At 49.8% G+C, this 19,355-nt stretch overlaps 1 protein-coding gene across 2 annotated transcripts in view; it reads left to right on the top strand.

Annotated features, from left to right (window-relative positions):
* The window catches only part of HRAS (HRas proto-oncogene, GTPase), a 41,783-nt gene extending 25,310 nt beyond the window's left edge, over positions 1-16,473 (top strand). For both annotated transcript variants that reach the window (XM_084208564.1, XM_084208565.1), the window contains 5 exons: positions 4,318-4,471; positions 9,011-9,189; positions 11,406-11,565; positions 12,271-12,395; positions 14,444-16,473. In XM_084208564.1, coding sequence (XP_084064690.1) covers positions 4,361-4,471; positions 9,011-9,189; positions 11,406-11,565; positions 12,271-12,390 — 570 coding nt within the window. In that variant the 5' untranslated portion in view covers positions 4,318-4,360 and the 3' untranslated portion in view covers positions 12,391-12,395; positions 14,444-16,473. The remainder of the gene's footprint in view (positions 1-4,317; positions 4,472-9,010; positions 9,190-11,405; positions 11,566-12,270; positions 12,396-14,443) is intronic.
* The last annotated feature ends 2,882 nt before the right edge of the window (positions 16,474-19,355 follow it).

Here is a 19,355-nt window from a genome sequence, read left to right as displayed (position 1 = left end):
CACAGACAAAGCTCCTTCAGTTAGTTATTCTGTTTGGAAGGGTGTCAGAGGCTCCCTTGTGGTGAATGTGTTGGAAACGCACTGTGTATCCCTTCCGCTTGATGCCTGAGCTCTTGTTGGAACTGTGGTGGTGAGGGGGGACCTACTGATGGGGCTGAGCCCTTTGAGTTCCTTACCTCTGCTGAGTGAGTTTCTGGAGGCTTCACAGTCAGGTCTCCCAAACCACCTCTCCAGGCTAGAGAATAGGGACCATGAAGAAGATCGGGTTGTTTTTTGCAGGACACAGCTGAATCTCTGGGTAATGCCTGTAGCCTTGATGCTCATACCTACTTTCAGCCTGTGACAGCTTCTGCCAAGCATCTTGGTCCTTGTTTCTGCGGGCAGGGTCTCCATGCTGCCACCCAGCATGTGCAGGCAGGGGAGGTGCTGTGCCCTCTGCCCTCACCCACGCCTCCATCCCCTCCCTGCGAGACAAAGGTAGGATGTTGGTGTCTGCCGGGGCTGGGTGCTCGCTCTCCCCGCTTCCTGCTCAAGGCTGGCAGATGGCTCCTGTTTGCTGGAGCTGCGTGGCTCTGGCTACTTGGGCTGGGAGCAGCTGCTGCTGCCAGGCGGAAGCACTCGGCGAGGCTTTCCTAGACAGCTTTGAACGGGAGCCAGGAGCCCTCTCGCTACAGGAGAAAATCCACGAGGTCAGGAAATACAGCAGCCCCAGCTCCACGCTGGGGCTCTTGGCTTGGCATGCGGATCCCAGCCCTCCTCTTTCCAGATGGTGCTCCTGGAACTGCTCTCCTCCTTGCTGTCTCTCTCAACTGTTGCTTGGCAGCCTTGTGTGTGGCTTTTGGGGGGTGTAGTAGTAGAGTGCTGCAGAGGTGATAAATTTGGATAGGGAAACACTAGATGGTGACCTGGATCAGACTTTCAGATCTTGAAGAGCTTGCAGAAGATGGAAGAAGCACTGTTCCTGCTCTGTGTGGGACTGGGAGGCTGTGCTTTTGTGTTTCACTCTGTTATTTTGTGGTCAGCTGTGTGTGGGCTCTGTGTTGGCTGCTGAGCAATAGAAACTGGAAATCCTCACATCAGGAGAAGCTTTCACAACCACCAACACGCTGTAAACCTCCATCCGGTGTGTCACCAGCATGAAAACTCAGGTGTCTGTTACTGTCTCTCTGACAAGAACCCCACTCTCTCTTCCCTGCATCAGCTTTATAGGAAGCCAGAAACGTTGCTTTTGAGATGGTTGTTCCTTGAACCAGCCCCAGTGGTGGTGGTGGTGGTGGTGATGTTTTCGTGGCACTGAGGAACAGCCACCCCTGTGTTGACACTATGGGTGCATTGAAGAGCAGCCTTGCTCTTCCCATGTTCAGGAGCAAAAAGTGTGATGGGGGAGTTATGAGATGGTGTTGGTAAGCTTAAGGATAGGACCAGTTGCCCAGCTCTGTGGCAGAGTTTGGCCATATTGAAATCTCTGCTTTCCCTGCAGCCTTTGGCTAGGCTGCTTCTTTCCATGGAATTTACCTATGCCCTAGTGTGCTGTTGGGTCTGCATGCTGCCCATGAGGAGCTTGCATTAGGGAAAGGAAGCGAGTTCCCCTGAGCATTGATTTTAGCCCACATTAACTGGGGCAGCTCTCATGCCCAGAGCTGTCCATCATTCCCCATCATTCCCCATGCTCTCACTCTGCATTAGGACATTTTACAGCAATGGTGTGGAGTAGGTAGGCTGGACCTGCCCTCCTTTGTGAGCTGCAGAATCTCTCCTGCCACTGCAGAGGCGAGGATGGCAGAGCAGTGGAGGGTTAGCTGAGGTGACAGCACCTTCGAGGGATGGTATCAGTGTGCAAACACCAGCATTGCAGAGCTCTTGCATTAAATTGTCCGTGTGCGGGCCACAGGCAGGTAGTAGCAATAGCTCCTTCACCCCCTTCATTTTTCCTGCCTCTTGGGTGCATGGGGAACAGGAAGAGATGGGGGTTTGTGTTTCTGTGGAGGAGACAGACCTTAAAACTCTGTGCTAAGGTGGTGATGTGCTGGGCTTGCTGTTGTGTGGCTGCCCCTCTGCTGTGCAATGATGCTCATCTGGGGTCGGGAGCAGGGGAAGGCAATCAAGCTAACATGGGTGTCCACCTTGTCCCCCACCTCCTGCTGCAGTGTGGCCATATAGCTGCTGTGGCTGTGGGGGCCTTCCAAAGGAGTAGGCAGTGCCTTCCACTGAGGTGGTTTTGAGGGAGAACCCCCTCCTAGAGAACTTACGTCTTCTCCTCCCCTGGGGAGTCAAAGCTTTGCTCACTGCCTCAGCAAGTCCTATAGGCCTGGGCAGTTGCGCTGTTTTCCTTGAGCTTCTTTGTGGCACCTGCTTCATCTTCAGATGCAGAGCAAAGTCCATGTGTTTTGCCGGGGGATGGAGATCTCCTTGCTCTGTAATGAAAGGTGGGAGCTAGTGGCAGTGTTTCTTCAGACCCCAAGGACGTCCTCTGTGTTCAGCTGTGAAGCTGTTTGCTGAAGGAACAATTCCCTCCCCAACAACTGTGCTGGTGGAGATGGTCAGTCCATATTTGCTCCTCAGTCCCCTTTTCATCCTAACTGTCTCTTCCCAGAGAGATGAGAAGCCTGGGGTGGGGATCTCTCTTGTCCCTGAGAAGCAGTGCATGTGAGAACAACATATACATGAGGGCATGCATTAACGGAGCAGAGTGATGTGTGTGCACAGTCAATTAGTGAGATCACATAGATTCTCTCCTGTAGCTTTGCTTTCAATCTGCAACTCTTGCCTGGCTGCCAGAACAGAGGCACATTGGACTTTCAGAGGAGCCAGTGTCACTTTCAGGTAGGCACCTAGGCTATGACATTATTTGCATTTCATTTCCCCCCACCATCACCACTTTTCTATTGTGTTTAACTGCTTCTCCAGCACAGCAAATCAGAGGTCCTGCTTGGCACCATATTTGTCACCTGGTTGCTCTTCTGCACCCCCTCATTTGCCCTTCTTTAGGATTCTGGATGCTCAGAAGGACTTGAGTTTTGTTTGACTTTCTGCTGTCAAGACAGCAGCTCAAGAAAGGGCTTTGGCAAGAGGTGGTTGTGTCTGATTGCTCCCTGCTCAAGGGGGAGATGGAACTGTCTGGGTGGTTTAGGGTTGCAGTCAGGTGGGGATTGAAGGCAAAAAAGTTCTGGCTTCCTTGCCATTAGATCTTTGCTGTATTAGCAAATGCATCAGCTGTGGTCTGGGTCTAGAGTAGCCTGTGCTGGCAGTTTGTAGCAGCTTCCAGAGTTTAGGAGCAGGGCTGACAAGCCTGGGGAGGAGGGTAGAGTGATTTAACTATCTAGGGTGGGAGGATGGAGGAGGGGGTTCTAATCCCGGTGTACACTGAAGGATGTCTGACAAGGGGAACTGTGAGCTTGTCTTCCTGCTACCTGCTGCATTTTGGGTGGCTTCCCCAGAGCTTGCAGATGGTGGCTGAGAACGAGTATGTGACCCTGGAGTGACTTTAAGTGGGCAGGGGTGCAGTCCAATGAGGGTGGATTTCTATTTAAACCTTGGGGGTTTTGTAATCTTCCTGAGTTAGTTCCTCTTTCTCATCAGACTTGGAGCAGAAATTTAAGGGAGGAGCTGGGGGGATGTGAATCTTCTGCTGCTGAAGGGCCATAGGAGGCACACAGTACTTCAGAAGAGTGGTTTGCTCATCCTCATCCTAACCATCATTGTCCGTCAGCACCTTTTGTGACAGCATCTCTTTCCCCCTTGCTGGGGGGGCAAATTGAGCTCAGAGAGCAGGGATGCCCCTTCTGCAGTCCTTCCTCTCACGAGAGTAGGACCATTAGCTGGAGGACAGGCAGAGGGCATGGATGTGCCACCGTCTCAACCCTACTGTGTGGTTTGAGGTTTGACACAGCCTTGAGGGTGAAGACATGGAGGTAAGACATGTTTGGGCAGGGCTGGACCTTTTCTCCTGCTCTTGTGGGAATTGACATCCCAACCTTGTTGGCCAAGGGTTTCAAATCTATCTAAAGATTTCAGATTGTCAGCTTGAGATAAGGTAAACTGGGGACAGTGCTGAGCACTTCTGCAAAACCAGACTTCTTAAACTGGTTACTTTAGGAGTTGATGTACACAGCCTGTACCTCTTATTTTCTCATCAGTAATGCTCTCCTACCTCTTGAAGTTTGCTCAAGGAACCTGTGAGGTTTGCATCCGGACAGTCAGGCTGAAGGATTGCAACAGACCACAATATGAACAGAGTTTTTATATTTGGTTTGATGGATTATTTTGCCCATTTTAAAGTAACCTCTCTTAGCATAGTTACCATGTTTGTCCTTGCAGGTGGTGGTGCTCCTGGAAGTCCTGAGCTGGGGTCAGCTGGAAGATGACCGAATACAAGCTGGTGGTGGTGGGAGCAGGTGGTGTTGGGAAGAGTGCTTTGACGATACAGCTCATTCAGAACCATTTTGTTGATGAGTATGATCCCACGATAGAGGTAAGTGGCTCTGGGCATGGGGTCTGTCTGTCTGCATGTTTGCCACTTGCTTTTCTCCACCTTGTCTCCAACCCAGAGCATGCTCAGTTCGGTCTCAAGTCTGAACTTGAGCAAGGATGTTCCTCTGCTTTGCAGAGCTATTTGAGTCCCTATGTGTGTGTTCGGAGATCGCAGAGACTGACTTAACATCTCCTGCAGAAGGGTAGTGGTGTCTGCTGAAGAGAGGTGACATGGAATGCAGCAGAGACAGGCAGAGCAGGGGCTGAGAGGCAGTACTAATGTCTTCCTTTCTGACGAGATGACAACGTAAGGAGGGATTAAAGGTTTAGAGTTGAAGAGCCATTTTGTGCCTGTGCTTCCATTTCTCCTCCTGTGAAATCAGAGTAAATGTATTGACTTTTTCTGCAGGATGTTTTGAGCTTTACTGATGAAATGGGTTTTATCAGAGCTTGGTTGTATTATGTATGTCTTGCAGTTTGAGCAAGACATGCTGAGCAGCTGAACTGCTCTGGCTCTGAGTGCTGCCTCTGCTTCTTCACAAGGAGTTAAAGGCTGATGTGTGTGTCTCAGTCAGTGTGGATGGCGGCACTGACCTGTTTAGCTCAGCACCCTGCCTGAAGAAGCAGGCAGGGACCCTGTGGTCCTCACAGGCTGTGTGGGGGCAGAGGAGGATTCAGTCTTCAATATCCATTGTGATATTATTTTTTTCTTTAAGTTTTCAAAAATATATTCCATTCTCCATCTGCTTTCACCATAGTTAGCGATGTGCTAATTAGCCTCTGTATGGCTTACACCTTTGTTGGGTGAGACGTAGGCAGTAGCCACTGTGCTGCACGAGGAGTAAAATCCACTCTAGGAAGGCAAATTGCAGCTCTGTCATGCCTCTTGGACAACAACCTCCCTGTCTGCAGTCCTAAAGGATTCTCTACCAGATGTGTATAAATGCAGCTGTGGTTTCTGCAGTTATTATTATCATAATGGCTAAAGGCCCCAGCTGGGATGGGAAATCTATTCTGGTAGGTGTTGTATGTGTAGTCCCCACCCTGAAGAGCTTACAACTTACATAAACAAGCAAGACAAGGCTTGGTAGAAAGGCAGAAATAGTATTACAGTCCTACAGACGGGAAGGAGAGAAAGCACTTAAAAAGCACGTGCTATTACATCATTTGGCCAAGGTCACCTAGAAGGTCCGTGGCAGAGACTGGAATTTAATTTAGGGCTCCTGAGTCTCCTTGCTTATGGATGCAATTGCCTTTGTCCCCAGCTCCTCTTCCCCTCATATGGCTGTCCCCAGTAGTATTGTATACTTTTCTCAGAAACCCATTCCAGGTTGTTTTTGCTAAAAGAGTGTTTATGGAGAGCACCCTCCCTGGGGAGACATCTGCAAGGATGCACGGACCTTAGGTGGGCAGAGGCAACTCCTACCCAGTGATGTGTTGGATTTTGGCATCCTGTGGTTTTTGTCTCCAGCTGCCTGCTCCCTGTACGTACCCGGCAGGGAATTTTCTCCATGTAAACAGGCAGCAGGGAATGTAAACCCTGCATGGCATTTCCCAGCACACCCTCTTCACCCTACGCACTTCTGCAGTGCTCTGGGAGACGCCTGCTCTCTCCTCCAATGTTCACTCCAGCCCCATTCTGTTCTCCTCTTCCAAAAGCTGCCACAAGCTGCTCTGCAGCCCTCTCACCCCTGGTACTTTTCCACCTGCGGGTACCACCAGCCCAGATGCCTTTGCAGCTCCCTTGGTTGTACCCTGTTTTCCCTGCTACCCTGGCCAACTACCTCTTCATTTTGGGGTGATTCCTTTTAATGATGCTTCATTTTATGGGGATTTAAGAGACCGAGAGCTACCTGCCAGCCATCAAAATGTGACCAACAAACCACCTTCCTGTGACTAAGCTGCTTTGGATCATGCCCAGGAGCTGACTATGACTGTTCAGCCAGTTAACAAGCAGCACAGCAGTGCTGAAACGAGCAGGATAAAGGGCGGAGGGGGGGGGAAGATGATACATGCATGGAGCAAAGATGTTGCCCGCTGCCCACATGGATTGAGCACAGGCTGGGCTGCAAAGGGGGTGCAAGCAGATTGGGGTGCGCTGAGAAGATGTTCCCCAGAGCAGGAGGCGTGGAGGTTTTTCTCCTGTCTGAGGCAGAGACCCTGATTGGGTGTCTGTTCCCCTCCTCCCCTCCTGATTCACCAGTGCAGACGTTTGGCTCTGTAACTCCAACGCTGTCCACCCCACCACAGCACACTCCCACAGGCCAGCTCTTGGGCTGCCAAGGAGCCTTAAGACCTTTGTTTTGGGAACAGGAGGGCCAAGGCAGCAAGGAAAGGTATGCCACTGGCATTGTCCCATGGTGAATAAGCTGGGATGGAATTAAGAATTTCACTCTGTTGAGAAATTCTTCAGTTCATGTTCCAACTCCTAGCAGCTAGCTAGTAATGGGCTTCCCAGACCTCTGGTCAATCCTGTCTGTAGTGCTTAGCAAATGGGCCTCTTGGCCTATTTGCTTGCTCCCAGCATCCGCCTGGGATCTCGAGTCTGAACCCCAAACAGATGTTGTTTCTGCTGCCTGGCACTTCACAGCTGGGTCTGGCTGCATTCCCCTCTGCTCAGGGTGGGGTGGGACATGCAGGGCTGCGGAGGAGCACTGAGGCTGCAGGGTGCTGGTGTGGGCTAGTGGCAGCCATGTCACCTGGTCGTGTGGCAGGGACAGCTGAGCTGCCATCCTGAGCTTCCTGGGGAGGGGCGATCAAATGAAGCTGTACACAAAGCATTGACGGGGAGAGCTTGTCCCCTTCCTTTGCAAAGCATCCTCTGCAAGATTGTTTTATGTCTGTGCCTTGTAAGCCAGCTGGCTGGCCTTATGGGTAGCCTGTTGATGACCTGAGCTGAGGTGTGGGATCTCTTCTCTGTCAGCATGCTGGGTGCTGGTGAAACGTCCTGGAACTGGGGACTTGGCAATTAACTGTGAACATGTGTGCTGAGAGGCTGGTCCTCTGTCCCAAGCCAAGCTGCAGAGGTGGAGGGTGCTTTGTGGGGCAGAGAAGGCACTCAGGTCCCCTTGCACAAAGGAGGCTCCAGATACATTATTGATTAGAAATGGGAGCACATTCCTTCAGGGCAGCCTGCCAGTTGCCTTCAGAGCAGTTGGCTGAAAGCCAGCCTTTCACTCCATGCTTATTGTCGATGGGTCAGCAGTCCACTTTTTTGGGAAGGCACAGCTAAGAAGGTCGTGGCAGAGCAGATCTCATCTCTGATTTCACAGCCCTCTCTGCAAGGTGAGGAAAGACTTTCATTAGCCCCAGCAAATGACGTTGTTGTAATGAACCAAAGGATAGAGGCCACGTTGGCCCCATTCCCTTTCTGTTCTGCTGCTGGTCCTGTTGGTGCCCTTTGCTGTGTCAGCTGTTTGTCTGCAGACCTGCAAAGCTCATCTGATAACATTGTTGTGGTCGTTGGAAGAGCAGGCGACATTTGAATTAATTTTAAACTGCAGCTGTAGCCTCTGCCTAGCCCCTGCAAAGCACTGTGTGGTTGTACTGCTGACTTGTACCTTTTTCATACCTTTCATTTTGGCTTCCTTCTCTTGCTGACAGCTGAGGATGCTGCACTGTCCACAGGGGATGGCTGTTGGAGAGGGATGAGGGATGTCCTCGGTTCATGGCTGCCCCACAGCATCCCTGCTGATGAGACTGAGCTCAGGGAGGAGCATAGTGGGGAGGAGCAGTGCTTTGAGGAGCCTGCTGTGAAAATGAAACCTTTTGAGGGATGCTCTGGGTGATTTCCAGACCTTCTCACATCTATGACAAGTTGTGATTGCCTTTGCTGCAGGGAAAACCCCCAACTTCAAAGGACCTGCCTGGATAGTTCTTACCTCTCATGGAGCCCTCTGGGCACAGACTGGTTATGGGAAACACCCTGTTCACAGTGTGATTTTTATTTTTTTCTCATGTTTAAAGAAGAGGCTTACCATCAAACCCCGTCTGAAACCTTACTGATGGCAGTATTGCCTCTGGTGCCTGATTTGAGATGCATCGGAGGCACTGGATTTCCAGGTTATCTTAAACATCTCCCAGGCCTGCAGATCACAGATAGTGACTGGAAGCCCTGGCTGGCCAGAGCTCCTTTCCTGAGTGTTCTTCCTCGTCCAGCAGAAGGAATTAGAGCTGAGACTAAACAATGCTTAGGAAATACTTGTTGAGGGCTATGTGGTATGATAGAGATGAAGCTGCACCTGGTCTTGCCAGCGGCATGGCTGGGAATGGGGAGAGCAAGCTGGAAGCTGTCTTCTCTGTGGTTCTGACAGACAAGGAGAAACCTGCTTAGCTGCTCCCTTTGTCCTTTTGTTTTTTTAATTATTTTTCCTTTCCCTCCCATTTTTGAAAGAGATCGAGTCGTCCCTAATGGAAGCTGAGCACAGGCACAGCATGACCTGGCATCTTCCCAGGGATGCACTCGCTGCATCCCTTTGTTTAGCCAGATCCAAGCCCTCCCTTAATGCATCCTCCTTCCTTTCCCTCTCCTGGCCTGCAGGATTCCTACAGAAAGCAAGTAGTCATCGATGGAGAGACCTGTTTGTTAGACATCTTGGACACTGCAGGGCAGGAGGAGTACAGTGCCATGAGAGACCAGTACATGAGAACGGGGGAAGGATTCCTGTGTGTCTTCGCCATCAACAACACCAAGTCTTTTGAAGATATTCACCAGTATAGGTCAGTATCCTGGGAAGGGCCCTTTACCTCTTGCTCTGTGCAAAGGGGAGGCCTTGCTGCTGCACTCTCCTACCCACCCTTTTAGATCAGGCCCCTTGGTGGAAGCACAGACTGCCAGCGAAGACAATTAGCTCAAGTGGCCATTCCCCAGGGAAGAGCCAGCGCAGACGGCTAATGTCAGTGACTCCAATAAAACCCTTCCGAAGGGATTGCTTGTGGCCTTTGGGGACCTGGTAATGTAATGTTTAAGTGTTTATGGTGACTAAAGAGAGAGCTGATCCTGTATGGCCCCCCTCCCTTCCATCCCTAATTAGTGGAATTGCTTTGTTAGCGCAATCGATCTCAGCGACTTCTGCTGGCCCCGGAGCTGGGAGGGGAGGCTGGGAAGGACAGGGAGAGCTGCTTGCCCTGCTGTCCACTGTCATGACCAGGCTGTGATCTTCCAGCTGCACACATATGGGGAGAGACTCCTGCCCCACTGACGCTTGGTTTCAACCAGAGCAAAGATGGAGCAGAAGGGGAGTCAGGGCTCCAGTGAGGTGACTTGCCCAAGAAGATATATGGGAAAGTGGTGACAAAGCAGGGATGCCATCCCAGTACCCATCCCAATTATCCTCTCTGTTGATGTCACCCCTACAGAGCTGAAGAGTCAAGGGGGTGATGTAAACACAGCAGGAATCTTCCCTGTTTACCCCGATGCTACTTTAGGGAAGGATCACTCTGCTTGTGCCTTCTTCTGAGCCTTGGCTGCGATGGCAGGCACTTGCAGTGGATGCAGGAGATGGCTCTGCCTGTCCCTGCTCTGTCACTGCCCACAAGGGCCTGTGTATCCCAGTCCCTCATCATAAACCAGGGTCCCAGTAATACTGTTGTTCTGAGGACAGGCACATCCCTTCCTTGCTCCATAGTCAAGAGGTGCTGCTTGGAGCTGCTGAGATGTTTCAGTCTCATCCAAAAGGCTGCTCAGTGTAATAGCTGCACAGGTACACTAATTTGGCTTCTTTTAGCTGAACCAAAGGACAAAGGATGGGATTTTCCTAAAGCACCTGAGGGATTGAGCAGCATTCATCCTTGTGCTGGGGCTGGTGCCTGTAAATTGCTTGCAGGATGGCTTGATTTCAAGCCATCATGATGTAAATCACTAGCTTTCATCTCCTTTAGCCTGTGCTCTTTGTGTTTGCACTTTTAAAAGAATATTCCCCGGAGAAATGCTGGCTCTCCCTGGTTAGTAACCATTTGGAGGTATCTCTTTTCAGCTAAGTGTAGCCTGTGCACTAAATTTAGTACTTGCATTTGCTGATCAGGATGTTACACAGAACATTTAAATGGCTTTATGGCATATCGTGCATATAGTCAGACTTCATTTCTATGTTCTACTACATTAGAAAAAGATGATTGATTCTTTTGTGCGTGAATGTCCAGCTGCCTTTGGATGGAGATTTGCATTCAATTAAAATGCAGAAATTGGCATTTAAAATCTTTTATTTGTTAAATTAAAACCATGTTAAATGTTCTGCACCCATGAGCAAAAAAAAAAAAAAAAGCTGTTTTGCATCTGAAGTTAAATGATTTATTAAGCAAAGGAAGTTATTATCTATCAGAAGGGAATTGAATGGACTTTTTGTGGTCATAATGGCCTTCAAGATTTTTAGAAGTGATAGATCTCATCCTCGCCCACCTAGTTCTAGATCCAATGTTGGAAAGAAGAAGTGAGCATTACAGCTTTTTTAGTTCCCAGTTGGTTTCTCAACTTTGAGTGACCTGAACTAAATTGAAAGGGAGCAAATACTGCCTGTGCATCTGCAGAAAAGGTTACAGCTGCCAAAAGCTGCTTTATCAGCTCAGCAAATTCTGGTTGCAGGTGATTTTTTACTTTTTTTCCCCCATTTGGAGGGGATTACTTGATCTAAAATGTTGGAAATAGCACAGGTAACTGCTTGAGAATTCATTTTTATTTAACCTAAACTATCTTAAGTTCATGTCTTAATATTGTCATAATTCAAGTTGTTTTGTAACTAGCTGCATTTAAAGAGCAAAAGTATGTTTAGTTTTCATTTCCAGAAATGCCCTGTTTTGCTATTTACTCTCTTGTGTGCCATAGTTATTTACATTTCCTTGAAAACTCAAGGCATTCAACATGTCAAATCTTAACAAAAAACTGGTGGGGAGTGTTCTGGACCTGCTCCTTCACTTCTTCACATCTCCTCCTCTTACAGGGAGCAGATCAAGAGGGTGAAAGACTCAGATGATGTTCCCATGGTGCTGGTGGGGAATAAATGTGACCTCCCTGCGCGGACAGTGGAGACCCGGCAAGCGCAGGACCTGGCCCGGAGCTATGGGATCCCCTACATAGAAACATCTGCCAAAACCAGACAGGTAGGAGGAGACTTTTAAACAAAAGGTTCTTTTTCTTCCTTTCCTCTATTGCTGCCCTGGAGGGGCAGGAATGGGCAGGCACCACCTTGCAGACAGATGGGTGTGAGGGCTGGGCTTAGTTGCTTCCTCAAGGCTAAATGCTCCCTCCCTCAGGATGTTCCCTCCCAGTCCAGGCTTGAGCCTCCCATCACAAGAAGTGCATGATCATGCTATGGCGGCAGTGAAGAGAAGATGCTTTCTCAGGGCTTTCTCCAAGGCTCTGGAATAACTTCCATAGTCACTGCAGGTCAGCTAAGCTCAAGTCACTTACTTAAACTCATCCATGGTCTATTTTGGCAGAATATACCAGTCCTGAAAGTACCATGTGGAGCTCCCAGAGCTCCCACAGGGGTGGAAACGGAACTGATACCTTCAGTGGTCCAGTGGTGGCTTTTCTCTTGAGTGGTAGATCTCATTCAGACTGCTGAGAGCTGATGAATCTCAGGGACTTCAGAGATCCTTATCCTCATGGTTGCTTATTCAGTCTTGCTCTCCGTTTGAGGGCCACACTCAGGTCCTTGTTAGTCTTCCCAGCTTGGTTCTGTACCTTCAAGTCTGCAATCTGCACTGCTGGATAGTGCTAGGGACACCTTTGTGGGGAGCAGAGCTCTCTCCACTGTCCGTCCTTAGAGTGGGCAGCTGCTTCAAGCCCTGCTTTTTCCCCAGGGCGTTGAGGATGCCTTCTACACCTTGGTGCGGGAGATCCGGCAGCACAAGCTGCGCAAGCTGAATCCCCCAGATGAGAGCGGCCCCGGCTGCATGAACTGTAAATGTGTGGTATCGTGACTATGGTAAGTGGTGGAAGCAGGACCTGAGGTGCAGTGGGGGAGCGTTAGCAGGAGGTGAGTGCAGATGCACTAGCCAAACAAGTGCAACATGATCAATTTCAGCAGCAGGCATTGTTTAATGAAACACCTTTCAGATTGATACTGCGTTTTTCTGTGAAAACACAGGTAAGTAAAAATTCCCACTTCCCTGAGGAAGGGTATGGCAGGAAAGGGTTTTTATTTCTCCCCCTCATTTTGTGCAACAAAATTCTATACAACTGAATATTTAAAAAAATACTACTTTGTTGTGCTTTCCCTGGGAAAGCTTCTTCCCATGCTGATGTTCTGAAAGAGGAGTTAAGCTGGTGTTGAAGGTGTACAGATCACTGCATGCTCACCAGACTGGCTCTAGAAGGGTTCAGATGAAGAGCTGGCTGGGTGCATTGCCTCCTAATGCACTCACATAAATTGTCTCATCCTAAAGCTTTAGAGTAGACCTGTCTCGCTGTGAAAAGTCCTGTGTTCCTCAGAAGAGTTTTCTCCATTAGATAAATCCCCTGGGCTATTTGGAACTGATGCAATGTTGAGAATTAGCCATAAGAGGGCTGTTTGCTTTTATAAATTGTGTGTGCTGGAGCCAGAAACAGTATTTTTCAGATTGTTTATGTTCACTTGCCTGTTTTTCTTTCCTCATTTTTTTTTTTTAATTATGAGTTTATTTAAAACACTGCTGGATAGCAGTCAGGGATAGTTCCTATTATTGTCCCTGCATGTGCTGGCTGGCTTTAAGTAAAAGGCCTGGGAACATCTGTCTGTGTGACCAACTCCTTCAAGGCAGAAAGTTAGAGAGGGGTAACGAGGGATGAGTCCACCATGGAGATCAGTATCTAAGGACGTCTGGGACTGGGACAAATGCATGCATGCACATTGCCCTTAATGTGTTTTGGGGATTCTTCCAAACACCTGAACTGGTCCTTCACCCCTAGAAATAACTGCTGGAGTCCTAAAGAGAAGTGCACTATATCCAGAGATGGTGTTAAGAGGGTCTCATGAAGGTGGAGATGAACAGCAGGTTTCCTCTGTTGCTTTTTGAGCTAGAAGCCATGAGCACAGCAGAGATTTTCCTCCTGCCCCCCACTCCCAAGGAAAAATCTAACAAAACAGTGCTGGCAACGATTGCTTCCTATGAGCAAACACCCACCCCAGAACCCCACCCCTCCCTCCCAGCTGAGGCGTGTGAGGTCGGCTGGGGGCCGAGCTGAATGCTGTGCCCAGCACACTTATCACTGCTAAGGGAGATTTTCCAGATGTTTGTGTCCTCCAGATGTTCAGGAACGTTTCCTCCGGATGGGGATATGAGCTCAAGGCTTGTTTCCTGCTCTGGCTCACAGCTGACAGCATGGGCTTGGCAGGCACTGCTGCTCCCTTACACCAACTGCCAGGAGCCCAATCCTTGTCACAGCCTGGTGGCAGCAGCAGCTTGGGCAAGAAGGGTTGGGAAAGGGTCACTTGGAAACACTCCTCTCTGTTAGAGAATGTGCCCTGCAAGTTGCCTATGTCTTTTTCTGCTTAGGCAGAAACTGGAAACCAGACCTCCCAGCTTAATCTAGCTGCAATGCCCGACAGTGCAGAGAGGGAGGAACATCAAAGCACAAAAGAAGTGAGGCAAAGACATGCTGGGATTTGGGGAGAAGAAGGGTGGGTGTTGTGGCCAACAAAATTTGGCTGCATTTGCCCTGGACTCATTTTGTGGTTCCCATCATCCCTGGAAGAGGTGGAAAGGTCTTGCCAAACAATGCCCCTTCCCACAAGGAGGTTTAGAAAGAGGCAGAAGCTCTGATGAGGTGCCCAAAGCTCACCCATCACTCCACCGACTCCAAGACTTGTTCCCTTCAGCAGATGGACAGATGCTTTGCTGAGACAGACCCAGACCTCTAAGAGCTGTGTAGCCTTTTGCCTTTGCTCTGCGAGCACTAACAGGGTCATCCCAAAATGTGAGGGGTGAGTGCTGGGAACAGCCCTGCTTGTTCTGATGGGGAATGGGTGCTTATCAGTGTCCTCTTCTGTTTCAGCTGTCTGGACCCTGTCTTGGCGAAGTTCCCACTGTGCAGTGTGCAAGGAAAGAGGTGAAGCAAAGGAAGAAGCAAATGGATTCAGAGGAGGAGTACTGGGGGGGAGAGGAGCAGGACGAAGAGGACAGGGGGAGCATGAGGCCCTCCAAGGACTATCTCACACTTCACCCAAGCCTGTGGCAAACAACTTTTTTTTTTTTTTTATCCCCATCCCCTCATCCTTTGGCCTCCCCCCACCCCGGCAACTGTACAAAGCCACAGATTGAATCACAGTAAATTATTATTTGATCGTCTCAACAAATCACCTTGATGGCTGTGTCCTCCTTCCAGAGGCGGCTGCTGCTGGTGCTCTGGAAGGATCGCTGGTGGGATGGTGGGGAGGAAAGGGTGCTGAGATTGTCTCTCCACAGACCAAGGTCATGCTGTAGATCATGGCGGTGATTGGGGTAGGAGAGACAAGCTGCCACAGCAAGACAGCTTGTCTCTGTCTCCAGCAAGTCTTTGTCATGTCCTCCCCAGCCCACCTGGAACTCTGCTGGCCCCAAGTTTTGGGAGGGTGGAAGAGTGCAACCAGTCAAAGCCTGTCCTTGGCACCTCTTGAGTGCTTTGCTTTCAGCCTAGTCCTTGTGCAGTTTATGGCCTCAGATGCAATGCCTGGAAGGGAAGAAGCATCAGCGAGGAGATTTGAGAGCTGCTTTCACCTCAGCTGGTACCAGTTTGTTGCTTCCCTGATTCCTTTCCTGTTAGCTCTTTCTGGCACAAGACCTCCCTCATGTGTTGTGCTCTAGAGGTAGAACTGGGACTTTCTGGTCCCTTCCAGCCCTAGCTATGCTAACACCTGTATAGCACATACACCTTGGGCTGCTGCAGTATGTACAGGTAAGCAAGTCCTCATCTGCCCTGTGCACGGCTTCCTGACTGGTGAGCATGTCGAGAAGGGCTCTCCTGCACTGCAGAAGCTGTCTGGCTTCTCAGCAACTAAGACTGAAGGATTCAGGCTTCCAGTCCCTGGGTTTCAAATGGGTAAGAGTGTTTTGGATTAGGGCTAATCTGTTGAGAACCCTGTCTTTGCTCAGCTCTCCTCCTTTGGAGTTTTTGCCTGAGGTCTGACCTACGTGCCTTTTACTTGCAGCCCCAAGACAAGGCATTGCATTCAGTGCAGTGGGTAGCTTTCCCTCTTCCAAGGTATTGCAAAGGCTAATTTACCTGGCATCCAGAATTAGAAGCATCAAAGGGGGAAGGTGATCCAGCTGAGTGCGGCAGGGAGCTGTTCTGCATGGGCTAGCCCAGGCCTGAAGAGGTGCTGGGTTTGGCAGCCAAGGTTGGTCTGGGTTGGGAGCAGCAAGGGTGGTGTGTGAGTCACATGCCTCACATGGCAAAACCAGTAAGGACACCCTGGTTACCCCCAGCACAAAGCCACAGCCCACCCAAGGCTTCCCAGCATCCTTGCAAGCAACCTCCCATCCCACTCCCCATCCTCCATCATGCCAGGCAGCAGCAGAATTAAAGCAACAGAATTCAACTCTCATGCTCCTTGGGGGTACTGTCTTTGCTTTTGGCCTGGGCAAGAGAGGACTTGTGCTAATGGCTTGCCTGCTGTAAATGCCTGCTCTGAACTGCTGTAGGGCACAGCCCTCACCATGGCTGCAGCTGCCTGGCACCCTGTTCTGGCAGAAGGGCTGATACCAGCTCCTGGAGTTTGAGAAGTTGCCTGAAGGGAGAGTGCCCTGCCTTTAGCTGGGTGTGCTGTTTACAGTCCCTGTGCTGGAGGACTGCTGAAGATGCTGAACCTAGTGTTCTTTGGTGGAACTGGACCAGAGACTCCCAGAAAACATTCCACTCTGAATTGTTTCAAGTGTGAAGACTGGAAGTATGGGGCTTGTTCCTAAAGTTGGCATCTTGTGCACGACTGGCCACAGGACAGCAGTACTTTGTCCTTCTAGATGACAGGGAGGCCCTTGCTTGGTAGTGTTACTGCACTAGGAACCTAGTGCCCTTCATCAGTAGGATGATTTCTTCCCCAGGCCCTCGTTGAAGGATGGGATGGATCTGTCTGGAGGCGTTCAGAGGAGAAGTAACACTCTGGGGCTCTCTCAAGGACTGGGTGGTTCTAACCACTGAGAGTCTCTTCTCATTTCTGACTGGGAGACAAATGCCACAGTCAAGTACTGGGAGCCGCGGTCAAGGAAGCTGAGGAGCTCCACAGAGTGCCAGAGCCAAGGTGTCTTCACAGGGCAGGCAACAGCTGCAGTGCCAAGAAACTGGCACATCTTGGTGAGGATATGCTAGAACAGCACTGGCCAGAATATAAACTTAGAAGAGTTTGGTGAGGAGCAGGAAGCTGAAGTAAGAGCATCTCCCTTTCAGAGAGGTTTCTGCACACAGGGTAAGATTTTCAAGCTTGACAGACAGTCCTGGTGACAGACCATCACAGGAGCTGGTTAGTTTTTTGCTGTAATTAGATCACAAGAAATCCAGACTAAGGTCATTGTTCAAGTCCATGCTAAAAGTTGGAGGTAGGTTAGGAGCAAAAGGAGGTGCTAAAAGCTTGACACCACAGATCTTCTCCAAAACCATGTATTAACTGTGTATTGTCGTACTGCATCTTCGTTCCAGGAGGAAAATCACGATAGATCAAGATACATCAGTTGTGATCTCGTCTGGTCTTTGCTGCTGGCAAAAACCAGATTGTATCACTTCTCTCAAGTGGAGTTGTTACTCTTGACTTGGCTTTTTCACTTGCTACCTTGGTGCTATGATCTGGGAACAGGACATCATCATGCTGGCCCCTGACAGGCAGGAGGTTGGTACATGAGCTCACAATGTGTTCTGATGTGCTAGCTGAACTTCTCAAGTCTGAAAGTAATACCAGGATTACAGTTTTACTGGAGTGAATGTAGGTTTGGAGAAGAAATTGAGGGGTTTGGAGCTGATTTTCTCCATAGTTATTCAAGGCACTTTTGTTCTAGAAGTACCTGGACTGGAAGATGGAAGTTTTCAGACACTGTAGTTGTTTCCCTTATGATAAGGAATCTGTTGTGTAGCTCAGTTCTGCTTCAGAGGCATGAGCTCAGGCAAGCAGAATGTATTCTGATTATTCCTGTTGCCCAGCTGAAGCTGGAAAAGAGTCCACAGAGGTGAGCTTTTTGCTCTGAGTACATCAGCTCTGGCTGTTGTGATCTCTTCAGCTGGTCATGGCAAAGCTGAACTAAAAACTTGTGCTGTGCTGTGGATCTCCAGCCAGTGTGAAAACCAGCTCTGAGAAGGCTTCAGTCAGCCTCCTGCTGATTATGTTGAGACTACATATCCCATGATGGAGGAGTGCCACCTCTGAACCCGTACTTAAATTACAAAATAGCTGACGAGGTCTGTTCTAGTCTGGTCAGGTCCAGATGTCTCAGGACAGGCATATAATACATGTTCTTCTCTCACATCATTCAAGTGCCCCACACCCTGTTACAGAGGGGTTGGGGCTCCAGAGACATCACAGCTGAGTCAACTTCCAGAATTGCTTACAAGTCCTTAATGATGCTGATCAAGTGCTGGAACAGATCTCATGCCTTTTGGTCCGTGAGGGCTTCCACAGGAACGTTCTCCTAAGCCAGCAGAGAGGGTGACTCCAAGGCAGGTGAGTGCATGGTGCTTGCCGAGGGCTTTGGCAAAGACCTGGGTTGTGCAGGAGCTGGCAGCAATGACTCAGTGCTGGAGTGAGACCTGAGATGTGAGGGTGGTGGTGGGGGCAGCTGAATGAAAGGCTGAGTATTACACAGCAGCTTTGGCTAAATGTTGGCCTCATCCTCCTCACTTGCAGTGTGGTTGGGTAGAGGAGCAGACCAGGTTTCCCTTCTGGACTACAGCCACTGCTGCAAACCTTTCCAGCCTAAGCAGTACTTCTGTATCACTTCTTGCCTTCACCATAAAGGTAAGCAAAGCCACTCAGGAAACAGCTTCGCCAAGTCTGTAGGCTTAGATGTTCCAGGAGCAGGGCTCTGATGTGAGGACAGGCTGAGTGGCCTCCAGAGCACCAGAGTGGCTCAGGCTCTTAATGGGATGCTTGGAAGGGGGTCTTGTGAGATTGCATCTCATGTAGCCACAGGTACTTCTAAGGGAGCTCATACCAATTTTGGCCAAAATTAGAAGTTTCTTAGTTTACTTTTCTCTGTGTCTTAGGAGGAGCCTGTTTTACTATGTGGAAGAATAGCCATGCTTTAGTGACTCCAATCCCTTGGACTCATGTCTTTGTGTGTGCCTTCTAAGCCTTCTGTATCCCCATCTTGGGCTCTTTTGTAACTGCTGCCAGTGAGTAAGGATGCCCGTGGGATGGGTCCAGCTGCTGCATCTTCTGGTGAGATGTTTCAGCTGTGGTTTGGTTGTCTCTTGGTTTCCACACCCTTCTATGTGAAGAGGATGCTGGTGTATGCCCTGTGGGCCTCCTCAGCCACTGAGGCAGTAGGATTTGGGAGATGGTTTGGGAAGCGGTCAGACCTGCCTCTTTAAATTGCCAGGCTGTTATTTTCTCCATATGCTGCTTTATACTTGGGGATGCGCTGTAGGAAGGGGATGACATTGCTCAGAGGATGGTGTGACAGCCACCATCCTAGTCACCAGCAACTGATGGGAAGAGGAAGAGGCAAATGGGCATGGCCCCATGTGCAACTACTTTGCTCTTGCTATGGGTTGAGTACAGGCTGTGTAGCTTAGGAGAGCCATGGTACCAGCCCTAGCAAGGACTGCTGGGTCCAAGTGCAGAGCAAGGGCAGACCCAGCCGTGGCCCCTCTGCAGCACACAAGGAGCACGAGAGCAGCATGACAGCAGCATGCAGCTCCCACAGGTGCCACAGCAGCAGGTGATGGATGACAGCACAGCAGCACTGCCATGGCAGTAGGACACAGCAGCACATGAGCAGCAGGT

Source organism: Fringilla coelebs (assembly GCF_963513975.1).
Source record: "Fringilla coelebs genome assembly, chromosome: 6".
NCBI lineage: Eukaryota > Metazoa > Chordata > Aves > Passeriformes > Fringillidae > Fringilla > Fringilla coelebs.
This window is presented reverse-complemented; position numbering and strand designations above follow the sequence as displayed.